A 14,044-nucleotide genomic window follows, 5' to 3' on the forward strand; every position below is an offset into this window, starting at 1 on the left:
TTCATGCTTTCTCCAAGCTTTAATAGAAAGCTTTAATCTTTGCCTTATTCCAAGCTTTCATGGAAAGCTTGGAATGTGATCTTTTCTTTCCCTTCCTCTCTCTTTCTTTCCCCTTTCTCCCTTCCCCTCTCGTTCCTCTCCCTTACCCTAACCGTAGCCTAATGCATCGAGCTCTAATAGAGAACTTTCTCCATCAGACCTTTCTATTAAGCATTCTATGAATAGAGCTAGCATTAAGGCTTAACATAAACTATTTTTTTCATTCACTTATGCATTAAGAGTAGGGTTTAGGGTACTCACTTGTTTTTTCTCTTGTTCTCCTTGCTTTTCTAATGTGTTAAAATGAGGATAAACTTTTTTATTTATTATGTTTCTTTTTTGTAGGTTTATTCAAGTGAAGAAGGGTTTGGGCATAGCCTCTCATATAGTAAGCCCTCATTCTTCATTTTGGCTTATGCTTCTTGTCTTTGTGTTTTTGCACCCTTGGGTGTTGGGGATTAGGGTTAGGTCAATAGGCCTCTTGTAAGCTAATGCATAGCCCTTATGTAGTAGGTCAATAAGCCTTATGCATAGCCTTTATGCAATAGGTTTATGCATAGGCTTATGTATAGGGTTTATGTAATAGGACTGATGCATAAGCTGTATGCAATAGGTTTATGCATAGGCTTATGCATAGCCTATTGCATAAGCCTTATGCATAGCCTATTGCATAAGCCTTATGAAACATGACCTATTGCATAAGCCTTTTGCAATAGGGCTTATGCATAAGCCCTATGTAATAGGTTTATGCATAGCCTTAGGGTTAGGTCAATAGGCTTATGCAAAAGGCCTTATGCATAAGGCCTATTGCATAATATGTTAAAATGAACTAATTTTATGAATTTTCATGATAATATTTTGTAGGTTTATTCAAGCGAACAACCACCAAGGGTTTAGGCCACGGGCAGCTCATACGGATTTCGGGTAAGTCCTATTTTTCCATTCTTTGTTTACGCTTATTCTCTCTGTGTTTTTACACCCTTGGGTGCCGGGGATTAGGGTTAGGTCAATAGCCTTATGCAATAGGCCTTATGCATAAGCTATGCAATATGCCTTATGTATAAGCTATGCATAGGCTATGTGTAGGCCTTATGTATAAGCCTTATGCATAGGCTATGCAATAGGTCTTATGAAACAGGCCTTATGCAGTGGCCTTATGCATAGGTCTTATTCATAGACTTTTCTGTCTGAGCTTTAAGAATGGCTTTTGTTCGTAGTAATGTTGATCAACACCTCACAAGACCCAAATGTGACAAATCTGCTCTCAATTATAAACGAACGATATGGGTAGTTTGGTCTCATTTTCCTTAGACACACATTAGTATGGTTTTATAAAACCTTTTCACATACACAAAGTTAACCTTTTATGTGTTCTATGTCTTCTTTTTTGATCTTATAATGCAAACGAGCTTCCAATTGGTAAGTCCACGCCATAGGAAAAATCTACCCCACTTGGTCAGTCAGAGCAGGCCATGCCTTTGATAGGTGTGGGGTTGAGTGGTGCAGGCCCATCATGTTATGGTTGTGATGACCCCACACCACCTTCCTCGACTACACTCACCCCCACTCCCTCACGTTCATCTTCACCATGACAACGATATAGTAGGGAGTCTGGGGGGTAGTAGACGTGCTAGCGGGGGGGGGAAGGCTACTTTTTCTTTGGCGAAAGCAAACTAGGTCTCCTGATGCATCTTCCTAGGAGTAGGGGGCTCTTCATCTACACGTTATGAGCTAGCCCCCAAGAGACCCATTCCACCATTCAATCCACGCACCCTAGCATACACCGTGGACGCCGATGGTTCCCTCATCATGGATGCATGAGGGAAGAAAGTAATGAACTGTATGCATGTACTTGCAAACCTTGAGTTCATGAACTCCTTCAGGAAGTGAAAATCACAAGATGAGATTTCAAAGCAATATGTCATTGATGTGTTGAAGTCGGAGTTCTCTGTTCCACATTCCCTTTTCTACATCTAATTGTATTTTAATGACCTTGCTTACCTTGTGCTTGATGGAATGGATGTACGATGAAGGGGAAGATGAAGAGAAGGATCCTGATTTATGAGCGTGAAGCAATAGAAGCAAGGAGGGAAGAGAACAAGGAAGATGATGATGATGATCACTCGAAATCCGATGAGGATTCCAATTAAATAGCTCTTCATTATAAACATTTTATGTATATATGGCCAAAGGCCCAACACTTCATGAAATATAATAAATTTTTGGCTCAATTGCATTCTCCACAATCTATGTGTTTCTTATGTTGTGTTTGTGTCATAAAGATGAAACTGTAACTGTGTTTTAGTAAAAAAAAGAGCTGGGGAAAACTGGGGAATCCTGTGTAGACTCACCGGTCTGCCCCAGCTTGTTTTTTGTTGTGCAAAGCTTTCGCTACTGAGCAGCAATAATAGTAGTGAAATATCACCCGGGACAACAGAATTTTGCTGTTAAGCAGCACTGAACGTGGTGTTGCAAGGAAAATGGTAGTGTTTATTAGCAACGAAAATAGTCCGATATTTACCTATCCTTCTAGTTATTCAAACATTGATTATTTTGCTACTACAATCTCATTCTGTTGTAGTGTTATATATTCTAATTTCAGATAGATTATAGCTTATAGATTGTCTTAAATGCACACCTTCCTTTGTGGTAAATCCTAGTTTCATACCCTTGGTGGTTAAGTCTTTGACACCCAAAGTACGATAATAGTGTGAGCTTATATGGTGATTTACTTTAGTTATACTAATAAATCAATGTCTCCACTAAAGTAATCGATCAAAAATACATATCTAAACATTTCAGTTTAGTTAGAAGATAAGGTGATGGTCTTAATGTTCAAAATCGTATTGATAACAAAACAACGTATATGAATCCTTGCTTATATTAATTTTGGATCATCTAATGAGAAACTTATGAAAATAGTATTTATTATTATATAAAATGACGGTTCAAAATATGTAAACTTTTATCTAAAACAAAGTGGTCCTAGCTTATGATTGTTTGATCAGCTAATAAAAATCCTTAAAGTGTTTTTTTAACGATAGTTAAATACCTTAGAATTTTTATTAAGACCTAAATTTTGGAGTTCTAATGAATTTTTGAACCTAAGATGGATTCTATTACTTCATATATATGTTTGTGAAGCAATGTATATCCGAACAATTTAGAAAGCAATGAGAAATTAGTCGATGAAAGCCTTTGATCCAAATATAGTCCAAACAACTAGGTATTACGGACTGTAATTTGGCCTATGAATTCTTATGAAATTAAAAAGCCTAGAGATGACCAATATGATCCCAAAAAATCCCAACTTTTCTTCACTATATACCCGATGATATGAAAAAAGGAAACCTTTGATTTTCACTATACATGTGTTCTAAATAATTTCATAAATTTAGTTAATAAAGAGGACATAGATATTTCCATGGACAGTTTTTTTTTCTTTTACCAAATTGGTGTTAAAGATTTATAAGTTAAAAGGCTTATTAATAAGCCTTAGTAGCAATAACATTTGTAAAAGCCTTAAAAGAAGTCTTACAGAACCCTCTGCAAGGTTACAAAAGGACATCAAAATAGCCTTATACAAATTTTAATTTTCTTAAATTGCATTATTGGAAGGAAGGACTTTAGAAAAAAAAAGAAATTCAAAAAACTAGTTAACGTCAATGATTTCAGAGAAAAAAAAGAGGCGGTTTCAATAAAATATATCTTTGCAATAGATTGAGTGGAAGAGGATGAGTGAAGCGATAGATAATCAAAGCAATATTTGTTTTCGATTTTTCGAACAAATCTATAACTTACTCAAAACCTCCCGGGGGGGTCACTCATAAATATGTATGTGCAGCACGTGGGTTCAAGAGGAAATTTTTAAAATCCTTTTTTTATACATTTTGTACATATATAAGGGTACCATTTAAAGGGGGTATTCACAGGTTGAATAGAAAAAGGTATGTTTTATTCATGAAAAATTCACAAATAAGGGATTTTTAAAATAGGTCTTGAACGCAAGTGATATAGAGGGTTTACTTATGGTGAACCCCCCGAGATTAAAACTCAAAACTTTTGCAACTTATGATGGAGTGCATACGCTTGGGGATCATCTCTGAATGAAATACCTTACAAGCTTAAGTTTACCACTATATGTATACAGTTTTTATACTTACCTTCAAGTTGCTTTGGGGTAATAAACATCAAAATTGTATATAGTTTCTATACATAACCACCTTCTTCTCAATTTGATTTTCTTTAATCTATGTACCGTATGAATGCTTTTTAAATAAAGTTACAAATTTTCATATTGTAAATATAATCCTTGATATGTATACTAATTATAAGTACTAATATAAACATTGATATAAGCATTATACTACATCACTATTGCATCGAATAGGGGCTCGATACTTTTTCCTTTTCCTTCATTAAAGCACTAAGTACTTCAATTGTTGGGAACATGCCCGTGTGTTGTAGTGTATCATTTGTGCATCCAATAGCTGTAGTTAATGGGATAAGTTTACCTTGTAGCTTGTAGCTTGCCATAAATACATACCTTCCCTTGTGGGTAAATCCTAGTTTCATACCGTTAGTGGTTAAGTTTGTGACACCTAAAACAGGGTGAGTTATATGGTGATTTACTTTAGTTATACTAATAAATCAATGTCTCCACTAAAGTAATCGATCAAAAATACATATCTAAACATTTCAATTCAGTTAGAAGATAAGGTGACGTTCAACATTTAAAATTGTATTGATAACAAAACAATATACATGAATTAGTACTTATTCTATAGTAATAAATATGGTTCAAAATTTACAAACTTTTATCTAAAATAAAGTGGTCCTAGCTTATGATTGTTTGATTAGCTATAAAAATCCTTCAAGTGTTTTTTTTGAGATAGTTAAATACCTTAAAATTTTTATTAAGACCTTTATTTTGGAGTTCTAATTACTTTTTGAACCTAAGATGGATTCTATTACACCATATATATGTTTGTGAAGCAATGTATATCCAAACAATTTAGAAAGCGATGAGAATTAGTTGATGAAAGCCTTTGATCCAAATATAGTCCAGACAACTATGTATTACGACTATAATTTGGCCTATGAATTCTTATGAAATTGAAAAGCCTAGAGGTAACCAATATAATTCCAAAAAATCCCAACTTTCCTTCATTATATACCCGATGATATGAAAAAAGGAAACCTTTGATTTTCACTATCCATGTGTTCTAAATAATTTCATAAATTTAGTTAATAAAGAGGACATAAATATGTCCACAGACACTTTTATGACCTATTACCAAATTAGTGTTAAAACTTTATAATGTCAAAGGCTTATTAATAAGCCTTAGCAATAACATTTTTAAAAGCCTTAAAAGAAGTCTTACCGAACCCTCTGCTGCTCTGCAAGGGTATAAAAGGACATCAAAATAGCCTTATACAAATTTCAGTTTTCTTAAATTGCATTGGAAGGAAGGACTTTAGAATTTTTTTTTCAAAAAACTAGTTAATTTCCAAGATTTTAGAGAAAAAAAAGGTGGTTTCAATGTAATAAATCTTTACAAAAGATTGAGTGGAAGAGGATGAGAGAAGTAATAGCTAATCAAAGATTATTTTTTTTCAATGGCTCGAACAAATCTATAACAACTTCTTCAAAACTGAGGAGGGGGGGGGAGGGGGGTCACTCTAAATATGTAAGTGTAGCACGTGGGTTCAAGAGAAGGGATTTTTAAAATCCCTTTTTCACACATTTTTTACATACATAAGGGCACCATTTAAAGGGGGTATTCACAGGTTCAATAGAAAAAGAGTATGTTTTAGTCATGAAAAATTCACAGATAAGAGATTTTTAAAATAGGTCTTGAACGCACGTGATATAGAGGGTTTACTTGTAGTGAACCCCCCGAGCTCAAAACTCAAAACTTCTACAACTTATAATGGAGTGCATACGCTTGGTGATCATCTCCGAATGAAACACCTTAAACGAGATTAAGTTTACCACTATATGTATATAATTTTGTACTTACCTTTAAGTTGCTTTGGTGTAATAAACATCAAAATTGTATATAGTTTCTATACACAACCACCTTCTTCTCAATTTAATTTTCTTTAATCTTTGTACCATATGAACACTTTTTAAACAAAGTTACAAATTTTCATATTGTCAATATAATCCTTGATATGTGTATTAATTATAAGTACTAATATAAACATTGATATAAGCATTATACTCGATACTTTTTTCTTTTCCTTCATCAAAGCACTAAGCACTTTAAGTGTTTGGAACACGCCCGTGTGTTGTAGTGTATCCTTTGTGCATCCAGTAGCTGTAGTTAATGGGATTAGTTTAGCCGCTGGGATTCTACCTCCAATGTCTATTTAGAGAGACAAATCCTTACCAACTCGGCCACATGCTCGTACGAATACATTACTCTTTTAACTTTAACCAATCTTCAAAGGAAAAGAGAAAGACACTTATCACCACATTGTCACACTTTCTTCACCAAAAGGCGATGTCTTCCAACCTAAGATGATTATAAACATGAGAGATTGGATTTTATACTTTGTAAGCCTTCTGTCACTAAACTACATTTGAAGAAGTGACCCAAGGCACCCATGACTAGTAACAAGGCTAAAAAATAGGCTTTAGAAGCCGAGCTCCTCATGTTATGATATAGGACTTGGGAGCATATGACTGCGTACAACATTTATGTAAGGTTCTCCCCTTCCACAAATAGGGGAAACACTTAAGATAGTCCGCTAAGTCTTATCTTAGAGAAAATTTCCTACTCATCGACACCTTGACCATACAGAGATTCAAGGATACGATTCATAGGTAAGACCTAGTTCTATCCCGCAGGGGGAGCGTGGTCTTCTAAAATCAAATCACCCATAGGGTAATTGATCATATAAATTGGGCAACTACAAGACTTGATTTCTAGAGGCAACGCTTTTTTTCTCATCCATGCAAGGCACAACCGCCGCTGGCCTAGTCTTCTAGAAAAGAGTTGCCCAAGAACCAATTTATCTAACGTAGGGCTTTCACTTAATATGTTGGAAAGCTACCCGACTAATCGGGTCCACCCGTCCGTAGGATGGTGCCATCGGGGCATTCCATCCTCCCACTTTCCACCCTACTCACGCATCAATTTGTTTTCTAATTAATCCTACCACACTGTTTGACATAAACAAACATGTTCCTTAATTAAGACCCTTTTCACAAGGTTTGTTAAAACAGCCTTTTTCTACAATACAATCATACCAAATACAAGATTTATAAAAACAAAGTTAAACATGAATCAATTTCATACAAGCCAAAGTGGCTCTCTTATTCTTTTCCTTTATACCGCCGATGATCTAGAATTCGGCCTTCCAGTCTCCACATGCTGGGCAAAACCCTACGGGACCATACACCTCATCGTCGGCCGCTGGCGAGGACTCAAGCCGGTCTGTCGCCCTCTCAGGCTCCATCGCTCGATCCTCCCGCCCCTCAGAGGGATGTCTGCGCACTAGGGTGGGCTAATTCACCGCACTAGCCTGGGCCCTCAGAACTAGGCAGCATCATCACAATCACTTGCCTCAATCGGCAAACCTCATTCTCCCAATGGTATGAGGGATACCATGGGCCAACTCCGGGCCTTACTAACGTCTCCGCCGTCCGGCTTTATAAGCACAAGAACGGGGCAGCGTCAAGGCAGGGAGAGTTGTACCTGTACCTTAATTTAACCAAGATAAACAATCCATTTACTCACTAAACCATAGGATCCATGTCACCTTCTTTAAGAAAACAATCTTTTTCACAAAGATTTTAGCATTTCAACTTGAGATTGCGATAAGACATTCTTTATTAAGGCATATGCTATTGCTGAAAAGAATACAAACTTTAAATGGTAAATCAATCAAATAGATCACTGTAACAATCAATAGAGAAGCCGGGGCCATACCTCAACCCCTAAGAATGATATGTAAATAAAAAACAAAATATGTATATACCTTATAGAAATTTATCGTTTTTCTCGTTGTTCTTGCTTGTCAACAAGAGCTTTAGAACTTGACATATGAGAATAGAGTCTTCTAATACCTTGTCCTTTGATTGAAATCATCCAATAATCTCCAAGCTTTATCTCCTCTTACTCATACTGTGATTCTTCTCTCTTTCTAAGATCTATGGCAAAATAGCCTTCTCCTACAGGGCTACGGCATACTATTCTTTCTCTAAAAGAAAAGCTATGGAGTTTTGGTCTCTTCCTCCGAAAGACTATAGCAATCTAAGATTCTTTTCTGAGATATTAGATAAGAATGAAGGGATATATGCATCTCAAACTCTAGGATTACCTTGAGGCTACTTGCTGTCTTCTCACAGTTTTCTCTATGTAAAGACCCTGACAGAAACAGCAAACTGTTTCGGCCATAACTCTTTGATAAAAACTCAGAATATAGTCACGTAACCAGTCAAAAGATCGGGAAGGCATCTGGTCTACAAGCCAAAACGTCTGTATATAGCCGCAAACACACCATCTTTAGAAACGCATTGTTTTTTCACATTTTTAGTATGCATGGACTCTAAATGTGTAAAATTACTCTAAATATGACCTCTTATCACCTAAAATCGAAATTCTATTTTTGGGGATACTTATCTCTTCATAGAACTATTCTTATGTTCTTATTTCTTTTAGGATTTTTTGGAGCTAATATTTTTATTCTAACCTTTCCTAATGTTTCTAGCCTTGTTGTCTCACTCTTTCTAATTACACTCTCTTTTCTTATTGAAATCTATATTAAAAGAGACACATACATACATGGCTTGGGAGGGACGTTACAATTTAGAAAAAGAAGGTTACAATATATGAAGAGCAATCTTTCACATATCGATCACACGCATTATGTAGGTAAAGTTTCCATGTTAACATGCTTCTCCATAGTTTGATTTTCTTTAATGTGTAGGAAATCTTTTCAAAAAAATTTAATGAATTTCCATAAGCCTTGCTACATGCGCTAATATAACCATTGTATTGTAGCTTCTATAGCATTGGCGGTTGGATAGGGGCCTAATATATTTTCCATTTTCTTCATTAAAGGATAACTTTAAGTATTAGAAACCAGCCCACGTGTGGTTGCATAGCCATTTACATGTCCAGAGTTATAGCCAATCGGATCACTTGTACCCACTGGGATTCTACCTCTATAGAGTGTACACTACTTAAATAGAGGAATCCCTCATCAACAAGATTGTGCACTCACAAACACATAATTCTTTTAACTTTAACTACTGCTCAAAGGAAAGGAGAAAAACACTATTTGTTGTATCACTCACCTCGATAATTATAGCTTGAAATAAGGAGGAAACGGTGAGAAATTCCCCTCCTCCTTTTCCCTTCCGCCCATGTTCACCCTTCACCTATGCTTCCAGAAAAACATGATCCAAATCAATCCCTCCTAAAAGAAGTTTTGCAAAATGAGATACCAAAAAGTGTCAACATAGAATTCGATGATTTAGAGAATAAGAAAGTGAGATAAAATTGCAATCTTGAAGGAAATTAATCACAATAAAATCTCGATAGTGTGTATTTTTTACATCTCCAATTACTTTCTTGTTCCTTACTTTGTGAAAAGATGCATATGACTCAAAAGGCCAATTGCTACTTCAAGTTTTACCTTAACAAGTGTTATACTCTATCGATCTTGCAAGAGCTTGACAAGACTACACGTAATAATATCCACACATTCAAAATTCATAGTGATTTGGGTTCTATGTGAAACGGATTTGCAACACCTTCTACTAGATATACATGAGAGCGTTTTTTTGATTCCCGTACCATTTTGAAATGTCTACAATGATGTTGTTGGGGTTTGAATCTTTTTGAGTAGAGAAAAATTTGAGCTAAGCAACTTTTGCACCAATTAGGTTACAACATGTTCAAGAGACTAAGTGCCATGGGGGAGATCTTCTCAAGAAATGATGTCATCACAAAGGGTGGGTCAGTAAACTTGTTCAATGGGCGTGGTTCGTTAGGGGAGAAGGCGCTTAGAATAAAATATAGAATTTAATATAAGAATGAATCTCTTGGGCTGCTAAAAAAACATATTTTTCAACCAATCAAAAATCTTTACTCTATCCCGTTTTATAACTAAAATATATATGAAAAATCATTCCTTTAAATAAAGGCTTCTTAAAATCTCAGCCGATTCCCCTCGTGCAAGTTGCAATATACGCATCGATTCAAATATCCGACAAAACGATCACTCCGAGTCGTGCAATCAATTAGAGCTTTCTTTACTTTCCTACACGTTGAGCACGCGAGCGCACTCAAACCTGTTGCACTGTATACTTTCCTCTCCTACTGCTCGACCTGCAGCCTACCTTCACGACTATTTAACGTCGTCGATGGATCCAGCAACAATCGCCTACTACTGCACTCGAAACAAAACACACACACACACACACACACTCTCTCTCTCTCTCTCTCTCTCTCAGTCTCTCAGCACGCTAGGCTTCCGATAATCACACTAGTGCAACAGATCAGTGGTACACAAGAGACCAGAGTAGTACGGCGGATGGATCATTCTTTGCAAACATGTCAATATAATGATCACAACGCTCGCTCCTCCAATCATGCGCCCCTGCAGCTTGTCGAAGAGGGGCGCTTATCCCTAGCTACTTTATCCTATGAAGCGGCCCCCTTAGATGATGATGGGCGGCCTAAGCGAACAGGTAGGATAACCCAAATGCACTGTGCGCAGCTCACCATTTTTAATCATTCATTTATCGTCGTAGAGCTAATTTTGCCTGATAGCTCTTTTGGTGCAGGGACGTTGTGGACAGCATCTGCCCACATCGTGACAGCGGTGATCGGGTCAGGTGTGCTGTCGCTGGCATGGAGCATGGCCAAGCTGGGCTGGGTCGCCGGGCCCATCACCCTCCTAGTATTCGCGCTCATCACTTACTTCACCTCGCTGCTGCTCGCAGACTGCTACAGATCATCATCCACAGGCGGCGGCATGATCGCTAAGCGCAACTACACTTACATGGATGCCGTTCGATCCAACTTGGGTAGGCTAAACAAATTGCCAGTTATTATAGTAGACGTACACTAGAACCTTCCCTGCTGCATGAATTGCTCTACCATGATATCTATGATCAGTTGACACAGACTTCTTGTTTGTGCTCAGGAGAAGTGCACACTAAGTTCTGTGCCATCGTACAGTACACAAACTTTGTGGGCACTGCAATTGGCTACACAATCACAGCCTCCATTAGCATGGTGTACGCATCATACTCACCCTCCCTCCGTCGATATGCCAAAATAACAGCTTGCTACTCATGGTGTGACTAATTCAACTGCTCTTCTCTCTGTCTTAATTTATGTCTGCACACAGGGCCATTGCAAGATCCAATTGTTTCCACATACACGGCCACCGTGCACCATGTTACACTTCAACCTACCCTTACATGCTTCTGTTTGGAGGAATACAAGTTGTTCTATCCCAGATCCCTACCTTCAGCAAGCTCTGGTGGCTCTCCATAGTTGCAGCTGTGATGTCCTTTTCTTACTCTTCAATCGGAGTGGGCCTCGGTATCGGCAAAGTAGCTGCAGGTCTCTCTCTCTCTCTCTCTCTCGTGTTAGCCGCATAGCTACCGCCCCTAGTCTTTGACACGTTTTTGTACGTTGCTTGACTTGAATTCTTCATCATAGACCCTTAGGGTCTTTTGAGGATGTGAATATAAACTTTCTTTGTCTTAAGAGAAGCACGACAGTGCTAAATAATCTCATTATGGTTAATGATCTCATGGACAGAGGGTGGTCAGTTACATGGCACACTGGGTGGCTTGCTTTACACCGGTGATAGCCCTCAACTTCACAACATATGGCCCATCTTCCAAGCCCTCGGAAACATTGCTTTTGCCTACTCTTACTCCATGATCCTCATTGAGATCCAGGTATTTCTTTTACACAATTGCAGAAAGTGATCAACGCCCTGAGTCTGTGATGCACATATGTCTTCACTTGTGCTACAATATATAAATGGATCAAGAGTTTCATGGTTTAACGAGATGTATTGTTGTATTATAGGATACGATCAAATCCCCTCCTTCTGAGAGTCAAACTATGAAGAAGGCCAACCTCCTGGGAGTCTCCACAACCACCATCTTTTATATGTTGTGCGGCTGCATTGGCTATGCTGTGTTTGGAGACGATGCCCCTGGAAACCTTCTCACCGGCTTTGGATTCTACGAGCCTTTCTGGCTTGTTGACATTGCCAATGCATGCGTGGTTGTACACCTTGTGGGAGCATTCCAGGTCTTTATTCTTAGCTCCTTTCCTATTTGAAACAATAGTGATTGTCATTCGAAGATACTCTTACTCTGATTGTCATTTGAAGAAACTCTTACTCTTACTGAGCCCTCGCCCCGATTTGTTTTTGCAGGTCTTTTGCCAACCACTCTTTGCGTTTGTTGAAGAGTGGGTATCCCTTTCTTTCCCTAAAAGCCAGGTGGTCCACAAACACTACACCATCAAACTCCCATTTTATGAGCCTGCATATCATGTCAACCTCTTTAGGTTAGTGTGGAGGACCATCTTTGTGATCTTCACCACTCTAGCCTCCATGCTCCTTCCATTCTTCAATGACATACTAGGGGTATTGGGCGCTTTAGCATTCTGGCCTCTCACAGTTTACTTCCCTATCGAGATGCACATTGCTCGATCCAAGACACAAAGCTGGAGTCTCAAATGGTGTCTTCTTCAGGGGCTCAGTTTCTTCTGTCTATTGATATCCTTGGCAGCTCTTTTTGGATCCATACAAGGTGTAATAGAGGATCTTAAGTCGTACAAGCCCTTCCAAACACACTCTTAATGGCTCCGCAGTGCAAATGGCGCCTATAGTTTGAGAATTATAAATCGAATAGCACACCACAATGAACCGAAACAACATTATAGCATCCCCAGTAATGATCACTATTTATCATAAAGGTCACCATCTCCTATAGAGGTGGTCATAGAATGTTCCACGACACAAAGGAAGTGGCATTTTGCTCCCACGACTACATTGGGAGACCATGCAAATTTTTTTGACATGAATAAAAGTGATCGATTCTTTATCCATTTCCCATGGACCATCAATGCTTGTAAGAAAGATATTCTCAATCTCGGAAAACCTGCTCTATTGAGATTTGAGGTGACCTGTGAGCTAGAGATCAGAAGAGTAGAGACTTATCCCACATTGATGTACAAGCCCAATCATGTACCTCCTCCTATAAAAGGGGAGCATTTCAAGGAATGAAACGTGATTCAAGATCTCAAGCCTCTTTATGAGTACAAGTCTCAATCTTGTAACCAAATTGTGCTTGAGTCTAAATCTTAATTAGTTTAGGGTATTCATCATGATTGTGTTTAAGTATCATCTTCCTTAGTTTATATTGGCATTAATCATGTTGTTAATATATATATATATATATATATAAGATAAGTACACTTTCATCTCCATGGGAGCTTGATCCTCAAGTTTTAACATGGTACCTGAGCCAGGTTTCTTGCTCCCTTCACCTTAGCATTCACTCTCTCTAGGATTATTTACACTAATCTCATTTTATTAGTTATCATTTCCCACTAAACCTCAACCGTATCCTTTATTCAAGAAGAGAGGTCAAGATTGCCAAGCTCTAATCTCCCTATCCTCTTGATCATTGAGCAAGTTCTCTTAGGCACATCTTGTACCTTGGTAGGCGACCACACACACCTCAAGAAATCATCAAACTCACTGTCTATTAAATGAATTCACTATACTGCCATTTTCTAGTCTTTTGTGCCATTCTGCCTTTACACTCCGAATTGAGGAAAATGCTCTTAGTTGTGGTGGCTAGAGCATAGTATAAGGCTCTTACAACTCGAATCTTGTCTAGTTTCGTCTATGATCGAGGAGAACTAGGCCAAAAACCATTCGCTGTTTCTTGAGGATTGCGCCCCTTCTTGGTGAAGAAGAGTTGGCTATTTAACTCAAACCCAAACTT

General features: G+C 37.9%; 1 protein-coding gene across 1 annotated transcript; it reads left to right on the forward strand.

The window, feature by feature from the left end:
• Positions 1-10,440: 10,440 nt before the first annotated feature.
• LOC147608584 (amino acid permease 3-like) lies at positions 10,441-13,329 on the forward strand. Its single transcript, XM_086789518.1, has 7 exons — positions 10,441-10,747; positions 10,844-11,086; positions 11,206-11,299; positions 11,413-11,630; positions 11,832-11,974; positions 12,108-12,335; positions 12,463-13,329. The coding sequence occupies exons 1-7, from the start codon at positions 10,591-10,593 to the stop codon at positions 12,889-12,891; spliced, it is 1,512 nt and encodes a 503-aa protein (XP_086645644.1). The 5' UTR covers positions 10,441-10,590; the 3' UTR covers positions 12,892-13,329.
• Positions 13,330-14,044: the final 715 nt, after the last annotated feature.

This window comes from Cibotium barometz, chromosome 53, assembly GCF_041138505.1.
Source record: "Cibotium barometz isolate CiBa-2024 chromosome 53, ASM4113850v1, whole genome shotgun sequence".
Taxonomy (NCBI): domain Eukaryota; kingdom Viridiplantae; phylum Streptophyta; class Polypodiopsida; order Cyatheales; family Cibotiaceae; genus Cibotium; species Cibotium barometz.

Excerpts from the sequence above, each read along its gene's own strand:
- LOC147608584 (XM_086789518.1), top strand. The coding sequence starts at position 10,591 with ATGGATCATTCTTTGCAAACATGTCAATATAATGATCACAACGCTCGC. Across the intron at positions 10,748-10,843 it reads TGGGCGGCCTAAGCGAACAG|GGACGTTGTGGACAGCATCT; the intron begins GTAGGATAACCC and ends CTTTTGGTGCAG. Across the intron at positions 11,300-11,412 it reads ACAGCCTCCATTAGCATGGT|GGCCATTGCAAGATCCAATT; the intron begins GTACGCATCATA and ends GTCTGCACACAG.